This window comes from Nicotiana sylvestris, chromosome 7 (genome assembly GCF_000393655.2).
Source record: "Nicotiana sylvestris chromosome 7, ASM39365v2, whole genome shotgun sequence".
Lineage (NCBI taxonomy): Eukaryota > Viridiplantae > Streptophyta > Magnoliopsida > Solanales > Solanaceae > Nicotiana > Nicotiana sylvestris.
Window position 1 is genome coordinate 159,285,985 of NC_091063.1, and position 18,619 is coordinate 159,304,603.

The 18,619-nt window shown below is 42.4% G+C and overlaps 1 protein-coding gene across 1 annotated transcript; it reads right to left on the minus strand.

Annotated features, from left to right (window-relative positions):
- Positions 1 to 15,535: 15,535 nt before the first annotated feature.
- Positions 15,536 to 16,360, minus strand: LOC138874021 (uncharacterized). The gene is made up of 2 exons (XM_070152521.1): positions 15,865 to 16,360; positions 15,536 to 15,792 (listed from the first exon to the last, which is right to left on the minus strand). The coding sequence occupies exons 1-2, from the start codon at positions 16,358 to 16,360 to the stop codon at positions 15,536 to 15,538; spliced, it is 753 nt and encodes a 250-aa protein (XP_070008622.1).
- Between the last annotated feature and the right edge of the window lie 2,259 nt (positions 16,361 to 18,619).

Genomic DNA, 18,619 nt, shown 5'->3' on the forward strand with positions numbered 1-18,619 from the left:
ATCACTTTTGGGATCCCAAATCTGCAGATGATATGGGAGTGAACAAAGTCCACCACTGCCTTCTTGGTTACTGATTTGAAGGTTTTAGCCTCAACCCATTTGGTGAAGTAATCAATGGTCACTAGAATGAACCTATGACCGTTGGACGCTGCTGGCTCGATGGGCCCAATGACATCCATGCCCCATGCTACAAACGGCCAGGGTGCTGACATCGTATGTAACTCTGTTGGCGGAGAATGAATCAAGTCTCCATGTATCTGGCACTGATGGCATTTCCTCACGAAAGTGATACAGTCGTGTTCCATGGTGAGCCAATAACACCCTGTTCGAAGGATTTTTCTTGCCAATACATATCCGCTCATGTGTGGCCCACAAACTCCAGCATGTACTTCTGCCATAACCGACGTTGCCTACCCGGCATCTATGCATCTCAACAATCCCAGATCCGGGGTTCTTTTGTACAATATTCCCCCACTGAGGAAGAAACCATTCGACAACCGCCGGAGGGCTCTTTTTTGGTCTCCAGAGGCATGTTCTGGATATATCCCCATCCTGAGGTATTCCTTGATATCATGAAACCAGGGTTCGCCATCTGCTTCTTCTTCTATGGCATTGCAGTAGGCGTGCTGATCACGGACCTGGATGTGTAGAGGATCAACATACATTTTGTCAGGGTGGTGCAGCATTGATGCCAAGGTGGCCAAGGCATCCGCAACCTCATTGTGAACTCTCGGGATGTGTTTGAACTTTACCGATCGAAATTGCTTGCTCAGATCATGCAAGCATTGTCGGTATGGTATGAGCTTTAGATCTCGTGTTTCCCATTCACCCTGAATTTGATGTACCAAGAGGTCCGAGTCTCCCAAGACCAAGACGTCTTGGACATCCATGTCGGCAGCCAAGCGCAGACCCAGAATGCAAGCCTCATATTCGGCCATATTGTTGGTGCAATAGAAGCGTAGTTGAGCCGTAACAGGATAATGCCGTCCTGTTTCAGAAATGAGTACTGCTCCTATTCCAACCCCTTTTGCGTTTGCAGCTCCATCGAAGAAAAGCTTCCAACCTGGTTCCTCGGGTAATTCCAACTCATTCGTATGCATCACCTCTTCGTCAGGAAAATACGTTCTTAAGGGCTCGTATTTTTCATCAACGGGATTCTCGGCCAAATGGTCTGCCAGCGCCTGGGCTTTCATGGCCGTCCTCGTCACATAGATGATATCAAACTCTGTGAGCAGAATTTGCCATTTTGCCAACCTTCCCGTGGGCATAGGTTTCTGAAAGATATACTTCAATGGGTCCAAGCGGGATATGAGATAAGTAGTATATGAAGACAGGTAGTGCTTCAACTTCTGAGCTACCCAAGTTAGGGCGCAGCACGTTTTCTCGAGTTGAGTGTACTTGACCTCATGCACTGTGAATTTCTTGCTAAGATAGTAGATGGCCTGCTCCTTCCTCCCTGTGTCATCATGTTGCCCCAGTACACAACCAAATGAATTTTCCAAGACCGTCAGGTAAAGGATTAGGGGTTTCCCGGGCTTAGGCGGGACCAATACGGGTGGATTAGACAGATACCCTTTGATTTGGTCGAAGGCCTCCTGACACTCTGCTGTCCAACCTACTGCAGCGTCCTTTCTCAGCAGCCGAAATATGGGCTCACAAGTTGCTGTGAGTTGAGCGATGAACCTGCTGATATAATTGAGTCTACCCAGCAAACTCATTACCTCTGTTTTGTTCCTTGGCGGTGGCAAATCTCGGATGGATTCAATTTTGGATGGGTCTAACTCAATCCCCCGTCGACTGATGATGAATCCTAGCAACTTTCCTGATGGAACCCCGAATGCGCATTTGGCCGGGTTAAGCTTGATATCATACCTCCGGAGTCTTTGGAAAAATCTCCTTAGGTCTGCCACATGGTTCTCCTGACGCCAAGATTTGATGATCACATCATCGACGTACACCTCAATTTCCTTGTGTATTCATGTCATGAAACACCGCAGTCATTGCTCGCATGTATGTTGCCCCAGCGTTCTTTAACCCGAACGGCATTACCCGATAGCAGTAGGTTCCCCATGGCGTAATAAACGCTGTCTTCTCAGCATCCTCCTCATCCATTAGGATCTGATGATAACCTGCATAGCAATCCACAAAGGATCCGATCTCGCGCCCTGCGCAATTGTCGATTAAGATATGAATGTTGGGCAGCGGAAAATTGTCCTTGGGACTTGCTTTGTTGAGGTTGCGGTAATCAACGCACACCCTGATTTTTCCATCCTTCTTTGGGACTGGTACCACATTGGCCAACCACTCGGGATATCGAGTGACCCGAATGACCTTCGCTTGTAACTGCTTAATCACTTCTTCCTTGATCTTTACACTCATTTCTGTTTTAAATTTCCTTAGTTTTTGCTTGACCGGAGGGTATGCCGGGTCAGTGGGTAATTTGTGAACCACTAAATTGGTGCTTAATCCAGGCATATCATCATATGACCAGGCAAAAACGTCTTTGAATTCCCTGAGAGTTTTGATCAATTCTGCTCTGACATTCGGCTCAATGTGGATGCTAATTTTGGTCTCTTGGACGTTATCAGCGTCTCCTAGATTCACAGCCTCGGTGTCATTTAAGTTAGGCTTGGGTTTCTCTTCAAATTGGCACAGTTCTCTGTTTATTTCTTCGAAGGCTTCACCTTCGTCACATTCAGATTCATCGTCACAAACGACCTTTTGCATCATTGAGTCGGTTTCAGATTGATTTATTAGACTAGGTCGAAGATCCGCTGTGCATGCCATGTCATTAGAACCAGTAAAAAGAGAACTGTTCAGAAGGAAAAAGAACAAGACAAAAATTAAAATGAGACCAAAGAAGAGAACTTTATTAAATTTGCGGGATAAAAGGGTTCACACTTTTACAAAAACGAAAGTAAAATTTGGATTACACCCTTGAATAATCCGATCAAACAAATAAACAAACAAAACATTAATCAAAGCCTACTACCAAGACTCCCCTCGGACAGGAAGAGGAGTAACCGTCCAATTGTTGGTCTTGGCCTCAGGCCCCACAAATTGTATCTCTGCTCTGCTGGAACCTTCTCCAGCTTCCACCATACTGACATCCGCGAACAGCCTCTCAAAACTCTGATTCAGGTCTTCATTTATACCGATCAAAGGTCCTCGAATCTTTGGGATCGCTGACCCCTTGGCACTTGCTTTAACAAAAGACCTTGAGAGGCGTGGCACTGGTTTAGGCAGAAACCAGACCCTCTTCTTCATTTTTCGCGCTTGCTTCCTGTCTGCTGCGGTTGGTTTGAACCCCAACCCGAAAGTTTCCAGATTCTTAGGAAGGGAGACAGGTTGGACTATCCCTTGAAGTTCAACTCCCAGGCCTTTTCCCGGCACAAACCCATTACCCAGCATTTCTGATACCATCATGACTGTTGCGGCAGCCACCCTAGGGTGCGGGATGATTTCTCCTTCAGAAATTTTGTTGGCCGACCCTGTATCGAGAATCTGGTAGACCCAGGGACCCTTGTCATCAGTGGTCTCTATGAAAGGCACAATGGTTCCGCCCATGGTGCATGTTGTATCCTCGCCGTGCAACACGACCTCTTGTCTTTCCCACTCGAACTTCACTGTCTGATGTAGGGTGGAAGGCACCGCTTTAGCTGCATGAATCCAGGGTCGTCCTAACAGCAAGTTGTAAGATACCGTGGCGTCCAATACCTGGAATTCCATGGTAAACAGGACCGGACCAATGGTCAGTTCAAGTACAACATCCCCCACAGTGGCTGTTCCGTTTCCGTCAAACCCCCGGACACAGATGCTATTCTCCCGGATTCTTCCACGGTCAATCTTTAACTGGTCCAGGGTGGATAATGGACAAATATTGGCGCTTGAGCCGTTATCCACCAATACTCGGGTTACCACCGAGTCTTCACATTTGACAGCTAGGTATAGAGCTTTATTGTGCTCCGTTCCTTCCACCGGCAGGTCATCATCTGAGAATGTCACTCTGTTCACCTCGAAAATCTTGCTGGCAATGGTTTCCAGGTGGTTTACAGAAATCTCACTGGGTACATGGGCCTCGTTCAATATCTTTAACAGGGCCCGACGATGTTCCTCGGAATGGAGGAGTAATGACAATAGTGAGATCTGGGCAGGTGTTTTTCTCAGCTGCTCAACCACAGAATAGTCTTGTACTTTCATCTTCCTCAGGAATTCTTCAGCCTCTTCTTCTGACACTGGCTTCTTGGTTGCCACTGGGTTGGTTTTTCTTAACTCCACCGGAGCAAAACATCGACCTGATCGAGTCAGCCCTTGCGCTTCACAACTGACTTCTTCCACCTGTTTTCCTTGGTACGTCACCACTGCCTTTTCATATTTCCAGGGCACAGCCCTGCTGTCAATCATCGGCAGTTGGACCACCGGCTTTATGGTCACCCGTTCTCTACATACCCCTTTCAACATGACTGCCGGTGTGGGCAGGATCCCTGGTATTACCAACTTGCTTGGCTCGGGTTTGCTTGCTATGACGGACGGGCTCTTCCCCAATATCACTACCGGCTTGACGCCTTCACCCTGCGGCTGTATACTCGTTGCTCCACTGGTTGAGACTTCTTTCGGGGCGGCTTGGATCATCATCACTGTTTGTGAGGGTTTTCTTAATTCTCCTCCCTCACACACTAACTCAATCATGTGAGCTTCGTGGTGCGCTGGCAGTGGGTTTTGGTTGATGTTAGGGGCCTCCGGTGTCTGGACCTCGATCTTATTGGTGTCAATAAGATCCTGTATGGCATGCCTTAACTTCCAACACTTCTCGGTATCGTGCCCGAGCATCCCTGAACAGTATTCACAACTGATTGAACGATCCAAATTCTGAGGCGGGGGATTTGGTTCCCGAGTATGGACAGGACTAACCAAACCCAATTGCCGCAGCTTGTGGAACACAGCGGTGTAGGTTTCTCCCAGTTCGGTGAAGGTTCTTTGCTTCCGCAACCTGTCATTCCTGGCATCTGGATTTCCCCGGAAACCTGCCCCTGAAGGATTTCTATATGTTTTGTGGTGGTGCATATATGTTCTGGGGAGCCGGTGCGCGCCATTGTGGGCGAACCGGAGGCTGAGTGTATACCTGGGCTTGGTGTACGGAACAATGTGGTTCTCGAGGTGGATAGAAATTTTGTGGTGGGTTGTATGGGTAGTTTGACCTGTGAGGCCTGGGTTGGTTGTAGTGCGGCCTGCCAGCCCTGGACCAACTGCCTGCCTCGATCGTGGCAACCTCTTCTTTCTTTCTTCTTAGCGCACCTCCCGTGCCGCTTTGAATAGCCTGGGTTGTGGCCTTAAGTGCCGAATAGTTTAAGATCTTGTCCGACCTCAAACCTTCTTCTATCATGACCCCTATTTTGACCACCTCGTTGAAAGATTTTCCAACCGTTGTCACCAAGTGACCAAAGTAGGTTGGATCCAATGTCTGCAAAAAATAGTCTACCATCTCTCCCTCTCTCATGGGAGGATCGACCCTAGCTGCTTGTTCTCTCCAGCGGAACCCGAACTCGCGAAAACTTTCCCCGGGTTTCTTCCCAGTTCTCAATAACGTGAGACGGTCAGGGACTATCTCCAGATTGTATTGGAAATGACCTGCAAAAGCCTGCGCCAGGTCATCCCACGTGTACCACCTGCTGAAATCCTGCCTGGTATACCATTCCAGTGCAGATCCGCTCAGACTTTGGCCGAAATAAGCTATCAAAAGCTCATCCTTGCCTCCTGCCCCTCTCATTTTACTACAGAATCCCCGCAAATGTGCCATGGGATCACCGTGCCCTTCATATAAATCAAACTTGGGCATCTTGAACCCAGCCGGGAGTTGGACGTCTGGGAAAGGGCACAGATCTTTGTATGCCACGCTGACTTGATTGCCCAGCCCGTGCAAGTTCCTGAAGGATTGCTCCAGGCTTTTGAACTTTCTCAACACTTCATCCTGTTCAGGGGCCTTAACCGGCTTCTCAACCTCTGCCGGTACTTCCAAATGGGGATTGTAAGCCTGTGGTTCGGGTGCATGGAATGTAGGCTCGGGGGGATAGTATTGGGTATCGTGAGCCTGAAACAATGGCTCACTGGTCGTTCTCTGCAAAGGGGCTGATGTAGGTCCCACAAAAATGGGAATATTGGGTGTTGGGAGAGGTTGATGGGGTGGTGGAGCTTGGGAATCATGAGGGCTTCTTTCTTGATGATAGAGGGGATTTGGGCGGCTTGTGGAAGGGCCAGAGTGAGGGTACTCCGGCATGTGTCCCAGTGTTTCAGGACTCTTTTGTGTTTTGGCTAGGGCTAGTTGCATTGCATTCATTTCTAGTCCCATCCTTTCAATCTTTTCCATCGCTTCTTTTAACAACTGGCTCATCGGCCTTTCTTCCTCATTGCTATTCTCCGAAGTAGTCATGCTTGTTGCTACCGGTCCTTTGGATCTGGTTTGGTATGAATGTGTTGCCAGAATTCTTTAACAACTAACTGTCTGATGTCAGACAACAACAAACTTTGTTAGTGTTAGAGTTTAACAGATTTGATCATAACACATAGAGGATGCAATGCACCTAGGCAGTTAACCGTTTCTACATGCTTTGCTTCAAACAACATGCGTCATCCCGGTTTGCTCATTCGTCTCTTTAAAGTATTTTGCGAAACCCTGCGTTTTATTTTATTTACATTTTCTTTTCTTTATTTATTAAAAGCGGTCGAATCTTATGGGGATTGCCTACGTATCACGTCCCCGCGTGAATCAGACCAGGCGTAGTTCTGCCATGAGGCTAACATTTATAAAAGAAAATGAACAAACATTACATTTGAAAACTTTGTAAAACAATGTCTTGAAATACACATCAAAGAAAATAAGCAACATTACATTTGAAAACTTTGTAAAACAATGTCTTGAAACACACACATTCAAATTGAAAGAAAAAGATACAATTCTTAACATCTCATAACGTGCCCCACTTTCCACTTGTGTTGTAAATTATTAGATCATTTGTTCAAGGCGGGGCTTGACCCGGATGTCCTCCCAATGTTCGATACATCCTTTCCAACTCCACTGCTAGATGACGGGCAAAGGTGGGTGCATGCTCGGTAAACCTTTCATAATCCATTCCTTGGCAGTTTACATAACTTTGAGAGGTGTAGACCGCCAGGTCGTGGATCTGTGCCCTGAAATCTTGGAGACGTTGGCCTTGATCCTGCAATTGCTGCTGGCGAGTGGTGGCTACATCTCGGATACGGCCTTCACGATCTAGGGCTGACTCTAATAGAGCTCGGAGTCTGGCCTGCTCTAATCTCATCTGCGCTCTTTCTCTCTCAGTGTCCGCTTGTTGATGCTCTCTGTATCTTCTTGCCTCTTCCAGTTGTGCCCGAAGTTGGTCTCCTGATCGTATCCAATGGTCTTTTTCCTTCTCGAATTGTGCCCTGTCTTTCTCGGATTGCCTATTTTGGCGTTCCTTATCAGATCTGGCTTCTTCGTTTAATTGTTGGACCCTTTCTTTTGCTTTGCTCAACGCCCTTTCTTTTGCAGCAAGAATGGAATCATAATCCTGCATTCTTTCAAAAAGTTTGGCGATGGTTTTTTGATCCTTCCAATTCCTCATTGGCGTTTCAGAAGCCTTTTTCATTTTCAGGAATCGAGCATGAAGACTTTCATTCTCACAGGCTAGACTCTTCTTCTCGCCTTCAGCTTCTTGTGCTTGCAAATCCTTCTCCAGACTGAGGTTCCTTAGATTTTCCTTTAGGGCGTGGATAGTTGCTTTGTACCCCTTCTCTTTTTCTCCCCAAATCAACTGCTCTTGGATTTTATCATTGAAGTTTTGAATATGAGGTCTTTTAATCGGCCTTCTCAGCTCAGGTTCTGGTACATCGTCCACGCGAGACCATTTCTCGAACCACCTTGCATATCCGGGATTTATCTCACCCTTTGTGGTGTCTGGGACTTGAGTATCGTTTTTTAAGTATCGACACCCATTCCACATCTGTTGAAGTAACGCCTCAGGGATAGTGGCCTCTGGGTGTAATTCGATTTCTTGTGTGCTCAAATCTTCATCATCGGGGACTACCTGATATCTGCCTAGTTGCCTTAAGACTCTCAATGGCGCGTACGGCTGGATGCTTCTCAATCCCAATAGTAGCAAATAACTATTTGAGTTTGACATATGTATCACTTCCCTCATTGGTAGCCATCCCAGAGTCCATTCAATTTGATTTGCCGTTAGAGCCCTTAGCCGAGATACCCATGCTTCTGTTCCTTCTGGAACCTGATAATTTTTCACTCTTTCCTCATAACCCTCGATGTAATTATCGTTGTTTGGCTTGTACTGTATGATCTTGGGCTGTTGTTGGAGATGTTCAATCAGCCACATTTGCAAAAAAATTTCGCATCCTTCGAAGACTTTCGCTCCTGCTTTACATAAAGTCAAAGCCCGATAAATGTCTGAGAGAATGATGGGGACAATGGTGTGGTTTTCCTTGGAGGTGAGGATTTGCACAACTTTTGCGGCGCGAATATCGATTGTTCGTTCTTTGTTCGGGAAGACCATGATTCCTAGAAAAGCCACCATGAAGGCGAAACGACGGTGAACCTGCCATGCGTCTTTGTCTTGTTTGTTAGTAAGGCCTTTCTCATGAATTTCGAACCCATCTGACTTTCCGAACCTTGAATACAAAAAGTTGAAAGAACAACATCCGTTGATGACATTGCTTTTCCTGATTTGACTGCTGATGTTCAGAAGACCGAAGAATCGATGTACCGAGGGAGCCTTCGTAAATATCAAGCTTTGATTCCTTAAACTTCCGTCAAATCCAACATATCCGGCTACCTCCTCTAATGTAGGAGTGAGCTCGAAGTCAGAAAAACGAAAGACATTGTGAACATGGTCCCAAAAAGTCACTAATGCCGCAATCAGATCCTCGCGTGGTTTCACCTTCATAATGTCCGGGAGATTTCCGAGATGCTTGATGACCCACTTTTGACCATCTTCGCCTAATTCACACCACCACATTTGAAGCTGGAATAAAAACTCCTCTGTATTTGCGGAGAAAGGGTTTTGTGTGGTGTTCATTTTGTATCTGAAATTTTAATTTAATAAAGTTAAGACTTATTTCGAAAACATACTCCAATCATTTTCAGTCAAACTATTTCAAGACTTAAAACTATATATTTTTTATTTTTTTTTTCAAATTATTTTCAAGATTTGATACCTTTATTTCAAAACTATATATTTTTTATGTATATATATATTCTATTTTTTCATTTTCTTTTTATTTATGAAGACCTATTTTATTCCTCAGCTCTCATCATAATTTATTTAAACCGGTCAGCAAGCATGTTCGAAGCAAATGAATGCACATATAGCAAGTAGGATGCATCAGGATGGTCTTTTTATTTTGGGTTCACCTGTCCTAGACAGACCCAACCCCTATGTTGAGTCCCCTAAGTCAAATGCACGTGATGCAAATAAACGTTCCTACTGGGGATCCGGTACATGGCTGAGTTATTCTAAGTGTAAGACCTGAGGTTGATTGTTCTAGACCTGGCTTACCCAAACGGACAGTTTGAACCGAAGTGGGGGCAACGTACCGGGAGCACGAAAGTCTGCCCGGCCTAGTTACTTGTCCCAACTCCGTCTTATTTAGTATGACTTTAACAGAAAGGTGGGTCACGCGCACGTGTACACCATAAATTCAGAAGACTCAGAGGGAAGGGTTTCGTAGCAGTTTTATATACACCATTCAGATAATATTAAAGCGGTAAAAGCATCATTTAGCACATTAAGCATATATCATGTAAAAATCCGATAATAAATAAAGCCAAATAACAACAATTATTCTAAGCTCGAATTCTTAACCCTGAACCAGTGGTTCTGGGTCAAAATAATCCCCAGCAGAGTCGCCAGAGCTGTCACACCTCCTTTTTCCGTACCCGAGAGGGTGCAAGGGAGTTTTTTCCAATTAAAGGACAATCGAAACGGGATTGGTTTAATTATTTCAGAGTCGCCACTTGGGAGATTTAGGGTGTCCCAAGTCACCAATTTTAATCCCGAATCGAGGAAAATAATGACTCTATATTACAGTCTGCGTACCAGAAATCCGGATAAGGAATTCTGTTAACCCGGGAGAAGGTGTTAGGCATTCCCGAGTTCCGTGGTTCTAGCACGGTCGCTTAACTATCATATTCGGCTTGATTATCTGATTTTATACAAGTGTGAACTTATGTGCAAAATTTAACTTTTAACCGCTTTTATCATTTTACTGTTTTTATCAGGAATTGCAACGTTGTGAAAATGTATCTCGAACCGCGTTACAATCAATGTACCCGTGGTCGTCGACACACTTTGACTCCGTTGAGATTGGGATTTGGGTCACATCAATGCGCACCCGAGTTTAAGGAAATTAAATTATTAAAGACGCGCCTAAAGCGACTAGCGTACTTATTTTGGGTAAGACCGTGGAATTTTACTAAACGGTCCATCCCGAAATCCAAATAATTTTTAAAGCAAATATTTACTGAGGGCCCCGCAATTTGTATTTTTATTTGGCGAGGCTCATCTCGTTCTTTATTTTTTATGAATTTGCAACGTCATGGACATGCATCTCGAACCACGTCACAATCAATGTACCCGTGATTAGAAACACATTTCGACTCCGTTGAGAATTGGATTTGGGTCACATAAATGCGCACCCGAGTTTAAGAAGGTAAGATTTATTAAGGCGCGTCCTAAAGAGTCTAACGTATTGTTATTTTAGGAGGGTTGTGAGATTTGCTAAACAACCCGTCCTGGAACCTAAATGCTTCGATATTATACATTTAAACAAGGGCCCCGCATTTGCACGTTTTGTTTATTTTCATCGAGGCTCATCTCGTTCTTATTTTAAAAGGATATCCTATAGCAACTACGTTTCTTATCGCGTTTGTCCTTATCAATTGAAAACAGTAGATAGTCCTAATTAATTACATGCTTGCAAGTTGTTTGTAACAACATTCAGAAACGCCTAAAATCAGAAACGAGGCTGCCCGAACAAATAATCACGGGCCCAAATCCAGCCCAAGCGTGGTTGGCCAGACCTGGGCCACTGCTTGTTCGAAGCAGGCCGGCTTGGCCTGAACTCGACCTTTATGAGGTTGAGGCCCTGAATTTGTGTTCCGGATCTTAAAACATGGTTTTAAGAGTCATATATAGCAATTTATTGGAAAAGAAAGAACTTAGTTAGTGTACAAATTTCATGCTTAGCATACATTACAGGCTTATACTACACTTTTGAACTAAATATGAGATACAAGCTACTGCCTTGGGCATACTCTCATCACCAACCTATATGCACATTCTAGCATTCAACTACCATACATTGACATTTATAGGCATGAAGACTATCTCTAGTACCCAGAACAAAAATGTAAAACTATTACACATTGCATGAATATTTAATGTAACAATCTATATCTATAAAAAAAACATTCTTCAGGTCTTTCCTTTACATTCATGCTCAAATTTCCAGCTACATCTGACAGTGTCTTAGGTGTGTACCTGGTATAGAGGAACAGAAGAAGAAGAAAAGGGATAAGCTGAGTAGCACACAGCAAACAACAGCAATCAGCAGATTCACAGCAACAACACAGCAACAAACAAACAGCCAACAAAGATGAAGCTCCCGAGTAGTCGAGCAACAAACAACAATCCCAGAAACAGAGTATGAACCAGCAGAGACAACAGAGTATTCAATGTAAACGCCCCAGCAATTCAACAACCACAAGCAGCTCAAACAGGCAACCAACAGTAATTGGCCAAGACAGCTAAACCAACATAAACTCTTATGTAATTTTCAGACCGTGTTTGGTTACAATATTCTGAGACTTTATGTTTCTTGTTTTTCTTTTCTGAAGACTAAGAAAAATCCCCCTTTTTAAGTTCTCAAATGGCCTATTTATAAGCCAAATGACTCGGTGCAGCTAGGCTGCCCTCATGCTGCAACTTGCAGCCTGCCCATACCCTGTTAAAGCCCATGCCTAAGCATCTTTGGTGCCAGCCCCTTTTGTTCCCCACGCCTGGTTTTTGTTTAATCCAGAATTATGGGCTCATTTGTTTATTCATTTTAAGCCCCATACCCTTGTGTCTTGTTCCCCATTGGTATTAGTTTAATCCTAAATTAGTACCCTACTTGTCAGCCCATTTATACTAATCTTTTCTGTCTTTTTCAACACCCCAGAATGCCCTTGTTAACCCTGGATTATTACTGCCCTGCCTATTGCAGCATCAGGGCACTTTGGGCTTTGAACATTCGATTTCAGAACTGCCCCAACCTGGCCTCTAATTGTTTACAATGTAGTTACAAACTACCATTCATGGGTAATGCCCAACATTCAAATAACAATACAGGCTCATTAGTCATGCGACATTATTAGCTCATTCGATTCATTAGTTATAGAAAACTAATCGACGACATTTATCGAGTCGACTATACTAATTATAGCAGGTAATAATCAGTCGCTCGTATAAACAATACGTTCAGGGACCTAAGGGGTATCAGACAACTTTTGTTAAATTACTGGGCCTATATGAATTAGTTCATTTGACGATTAATCTAACTGACGATCATGTTTATCACAGAGTGTATTCAGAACAAACAGAAGACAATCGACCAAATAAAAGGCCTTTAACAGAGATGGAAGAAATCCGAAATAAAAATAACAACATAACAAACAAACACAACAGAACATGCTGACAGCTTAATTAGAACTAAAACAAAAGAAAGGAAAACTTACCAAAAAGGTTTGAAATCAAAAATGACCCAAATTCTGATTCAACTTCGAACCCTTGAGGCCGAACAAACTTTAATCAGGGTGTTCTCACATGAGAACACCTTGATTAAGGTCTATTAGACCTCAAACCCTTGTCAAGACTGGTCGGGTTCCCCAGGTGCATGTGTCCTAAGGTCTGGATTTCCAGATCTGATTTTTAAGGAGTTGTGGGTAGATTCGGACCAAACCAAGCTTGGTTTGGTCACGAGGAAGGTCAGGGGGGTGTCTGGTATGAAGATGGGGTGGTTTGGCATAGATCCGGGTTCGACTCAAATCTTCAAATGAAGATTCGAGACGAACGAAAGTGATTCGAGGCTAGGGAGTAACAGATCCATGTTCAGGAGAGTGAGGGGGTCTTAGGGTGTTCGGGAGGTGGCCACCGGCGTTCATGCCGCCGGGTTTTGGTGGAAGGGAAACTAGGGCGGCGTTAGGGTTTGGGGGTTTCAGGGTTCGGGGAAGGAGATGACTGAAGGGGGGTTCGGATAGGGGGTGCGGGGTATAGGGGCTGAGTTTATATATGGGGAGGTTGATTGGATCTGAGCCGTTAGATCAGATGATCTCAACGGCTTGGATCTGATGCTGAGAAATGAGACGGGGTCGTTTGGTAGTTAAACGGGGTCGTTTGGTTTAAGTGAGGGGTTGGATCGGATTGGTTCCTGGGTCGGGTTTTGAAGCGGGTTACTGATAGAGGTCCTGAGCCGTTGGATCGAGAGTTTGAACGGCCCAGATTGATTTGCCTGAAACGGCGTCGTTTCAGAAGAGGCCTGGGCAGCCGGACTTGGACTGGGTCTGAGTGCTGGTTGGGCCTATTATTTTTGTTTAATTTCTTTTGGCCCAAACCAATTTCTTTCACTTTTTGTTTTCTAATTTCACTTTTCTTTTAAAACAAAAAATAAAAATAACAAATAATAAAATAACGAAATTAAAACTAAGCAACAATGCAACATTTTAACACAATTATCACAAAAATATTTAAGTAAGTTAGCTAAAAGCCTAGAACGGACGATGCACACATATATATATATATATATTTTTTGAATTTTCTTTTACTGACCGAATTATGGTTTAATCATCCTGACATACATGTTTGGTATTTTGTTTGCCAATGATTAAATGCAAAAAAATGGACAGATCCACAAATGACTAACAACACATGTCATGAAAACTCAAACATTGTACAGCGAAACCATTTGTTACTATTTTTATTTTCTTTTGGAGCGATTGCTCGTAAAGCAAAAATCACGTGCTTACAGCTGCCCCTCTTTGCAATTATTGAAAATTCAGTTTTCTTTAAGTAATTTTAATTGTGTTCCTTTTTTCTGTCTTATACTACTTGCAATTTAAGCCTGTTGTTAGCCTAGAAAAGTATGTTTAATTGACTTAATTGTTTACTTGCTTAACCTGCCTTAATTGTATTACGTGAAGCATGTTATGTTAGAATTACCTGTTTACTTGGTACGAAATTGAGCTTAAATGAGTATTCCTTGTGTTTTTGCTGCGTGTTTTACTTTGGGACTACGGGATGACATCCAGGGAGATCCCCTGCACGTATTTATGAATTTGAGTTGAGGTGCGGGATATAGAGAGATCCCTAACACGGATATTGAGGATACCAAGAGATCCTCGGGATACCGAGAGATCCCTAGCACGTATATTGGGGATACCAAGAGATCCCTAGCATATGTTGAGGATACCAAGAGATCCCTGGCATATATTGAGGGTACTAAGAGATCATCGGGATACTGAGAGATCCCCAGTTATTTCCTTGTGATTGTTTTTCCTCTGTTTCAGTTATTGAATTCCTTGTTTTCTTGTATTAAATTCTTATTGTTAGCTTTCAACTGTAATGCTTATCGTATACTGTCATAACTTATATTTTTATTTTATCTTAGTAGGGCCCTGATCTTCCTCATCACTACCCGACCGAGGTTAGGCTTGGCACTTACTGAGTACCGTTGTAGTGTACTCATGCCCTTTCTGCGCATGTTTTTCACGTGCAGATCCAGGGACTGCGACTCAGTCCTATCACCCTTGAGGCGAGGCGACTGCTCCAGAGACTTCGAGGTATATCTGCTCCGTCTACAGACCGAGGTGTCCCTTTCCATTCTCTCTTGTAGTAACAACCCTTCTATCTTTTCCATTGATGTAGATATTTCGGAGTTAGAGTATTTTATTATATTCGTAGCTTGTGATTCATGAGTTTTCGGGTTTTGGAAAAATGTATTAGTTTTGAGAATTTATATTATGTATGCCGAGCGGCACTTTTAATCGCTGTTATATCACTCTATTTTTGTTTTAAAATATTTTTATTCCGCAAATTAGTTTATCTTCCGCAATTTAGGCTTACCTAGTCGTAGAGACTAGGTGCCCTCACAATGGTTCACGGAGGGTGAACCGGGGTCGTAACATTAAATCTTGGCGGTTGCAGAATTTCCCATAGAAAGAGTCTCTTCACGTCCAATTGGAGCATATGTTGCAAAAGCTTTTCTAACAGCACAAACATGACGAGTGGCTCCAGAATCAATCCACCACTCCCTTAGATTGCCCACCAGGTTGCATTCAGAAAGCATGGCACACAAGTCACCAACATCTTCTTGCTTTTCAACCATGTTTACTTGACCCTTCTTCTTATCTTTCTTTGGAGCACGACACTCCGTAGATTTGTGCCCAGCTTTCCCAAAATTGTAGCAATTTCCGTTGAACCGCTTCTTACTTGGGTTACTTTTTTGGTCCAGAAGTTTGCTTCATCTTTCTCTTATTTTGAGAAGTATCCTCAACAATGTTTGTTCCCATTATTGTTGAGTTTCCACGACCTCTCTTTTCAGCAGCTTTGTTGTCCTCTTCGATTCTCAACCGAACAATGAGATCTTTAAGGGTCATCTCCTTGTGTTTGTGTTTCAAGTAATTTTTTAACCACAAAGGAGGCAACTTCTCAATCATCGCTGCTACTTGGAATGCTTCATTGATGACAAGACCTTCAATGAAAATTTTGTTAGTAAAAATACTAAGATTACTACTTTCAACATCAGTATTAATTTGATTTATACCTTCAGCAAGGAGATCGTGAATAATCACTTGCAATTCTTGGACTTGGATAATAACAGACTTGCTATCTACCATTTTGTAGTTCAAAAACTTGGCGGCGATGAATTTCTTCAACCCCGCATCTTCAGTTTTGTATTTCTTTTCAAGCGCAATCCAAAATTCTTTTGACGTCTCTACGCCACTGTAGACATTATACAAATCGTCCTCCAGTCCGCTAAGAACATAATTCTTGCACAGAAAATCCGAATGCTTCCACGCCTCAATCACGAGAAAGCGTTCATTTTTTGGAGTTTCATCAGGCAGAACAGGAACATCTTCCTTGATAAACTTTTGCAGACTTAAAGTAGTCAAGTAGAAGAATATCTTCTGCTGCCACCGCTTGAAATCTAACCCGAAATTTTTTTCGGGTTTCTCCGTCGGTGCCAACGCCAGTGTTCGGTTTGTTGATGCATTGACAATCACCATTGGAACAGCCTGGTTCCCGTTATCATTAGTCATTTCTGTAAAAGAATGATATAAACGTTAAAATCATGTAGATTTTAATCTCCAACGGAGTAAAAAAGCACAAAGGTTTTAAACTCCAAAACAGTGAATATAACACAAATACAGAATACAAATTAAATTCCTTAAGCATGTTAGTAAACTATATTTGTAAAATAATTCTGGAGAATATAAAATAACGTATAAAAAGAAATGAAAAACAAAAAAAGAATTTTAATCCGAGCCCATTGAATTCACAGTGTTTCCTTAAGGAATTTAATCTCCTCCTAGTACCCAAGGTCGTGAATTATTTCCTCCCAGGATAGAACAAATTACACACCGGTATAGTGGTACTTCACACCCCAGTGTTTCAGCGAACATAAAGTTCGGTAGCAAATCACACTTACTATTGCTTTATTTGATGTTAAAAGTATGCACAAGAAGGAGGAGAAACTCAGAAAATGGTATGAAAATTCTAAGAGAATAGACTTGTATTTATAGCCAAAGTTGGGTTGAAATCTGAAGGGGTGCAACTCTTCAGAATGGTTGTTTATGCAAAACGGCCATATCATAAATGCCATAACATAAATGAGTTTTTACTCAACAATAAAGAGGGAAAATAAAGAGGGTAGTTTAATTTTCAGTTACACAACTGAAAAACAGATTGGATTTAATATTAATATTCTGTTATTAAAACGAATATTTAATAACATTTCTATTAATATTTTACTATTAACAAATAAATTCGGTCCAAAAAATTAATCAATCAATTATTTGACCGAAGCCGAGCCGAGCGACGACGACGACGACGACGACGGCATGAGGCTTGCCTTCTTCTCAACTCTTTAAGAGCTAGAAGAAGAGCAATTGCTTAAATACCCATAAAAAAACCTCTTTCTCTTCCAATATGAGATAATATCCCTTTACCAAAGGAAAAAAACTTAAAATTTCACTTACAAATTTCATTTCCCCATTTCCCGTTCACCCTATTTTAAGTGTCATTGTTCTTAAAATCCTTAACATGAATAAAGTTGTCGTTATCCCCGTCTGATCTAGTGAGTGCGTGAGAGAGAGACGCTTTTACCTTTTGGTTAGGTTAATATTTTGAACTTTATTTGAGAAGATATGATTCTTCTGCAGAGATCTGTAAGGATTGATTAGGAGAGAGAGAGAGAGTATTTTCTACGTTACAAACATTTGTTCGCCGCACGACATGAAAGCAAGCCTCACATGCCCCTAACTAATTGTGGCCTTGTGGGAATGTACATTTACTTCACTTTAATGAACAATTGTACATACAAGGAATTTTGTATTAGCATACCCTTTGACGTTTGCTTAGATTATCTTATTATTATACTGTTGTTTTTATTTTTTTGTTACTGTTTTTTTCTATAGTTTCTGTTTGCAATAAAAAATTTTGTGATACAAAAATAAATTGCAACCACAATATAAATATGAAGAAACATAATTTTATTAATAAAATAATGGGGGTACAATTCTGTTTATTCCCTTGATTCTTTTCTCCTGATTATCTCCGTGATTCGAGGGCTGAAGCCGCATATTTCTCGAATGTAGGATGATGCAGACCTCCTGTGAATGTATTTGATCTCCAGCTTCTTGAACTATTTGATTGTCAAGAAGTATCCGGCCATATTTTGATCTCTTTATGAATATCCCCGGAATTTATGGAATTTTGAGACACATTTTCAAGGGAATATGTATCCCTTTATATAGGTGTGAATTAGAGTTTAGGGTAGAGTAACTTCCAAGAAACCCTAATAAACTCCTAGGATTTCAAGAGTCCTGTAGTATCTTTAATTTAGGATTTGGCTTGATCCCTTAAAATTTCGATGTCTACAAATGCCCCCTACTTCAAGGTTTGTCGGGGTGTAGGCTTGCCGAAACTTTAAGACGAGATTTGAAGTACTCTACCATCGCAACAAATGCTTTTGAAACTTGGAGTTTTTGATTTACAGGAGGAAGAGATGAAAGGGCAGAACTGGTCTCACTGGGCATGCCAATTTTTTTGCAATAAATTTATTTGTGATACAAAAATAAATTACAACCACAATATAAATACGAAGAAACATAATTTTATTGATAAAATGATGGGAGTACAATTCTTTTTGTTTCCTTGATTCTTCTCTCGTGATTATCTCTGTGATTCGAGGGCTGAAGCCACATTCTCCGTGATTCGAGGGCTGAAGCCGCATATTTCTCGAATGTAAGATGATGCAGACCTCTTGTGGATGTATTTGATATCTAGCTTCTTGAACT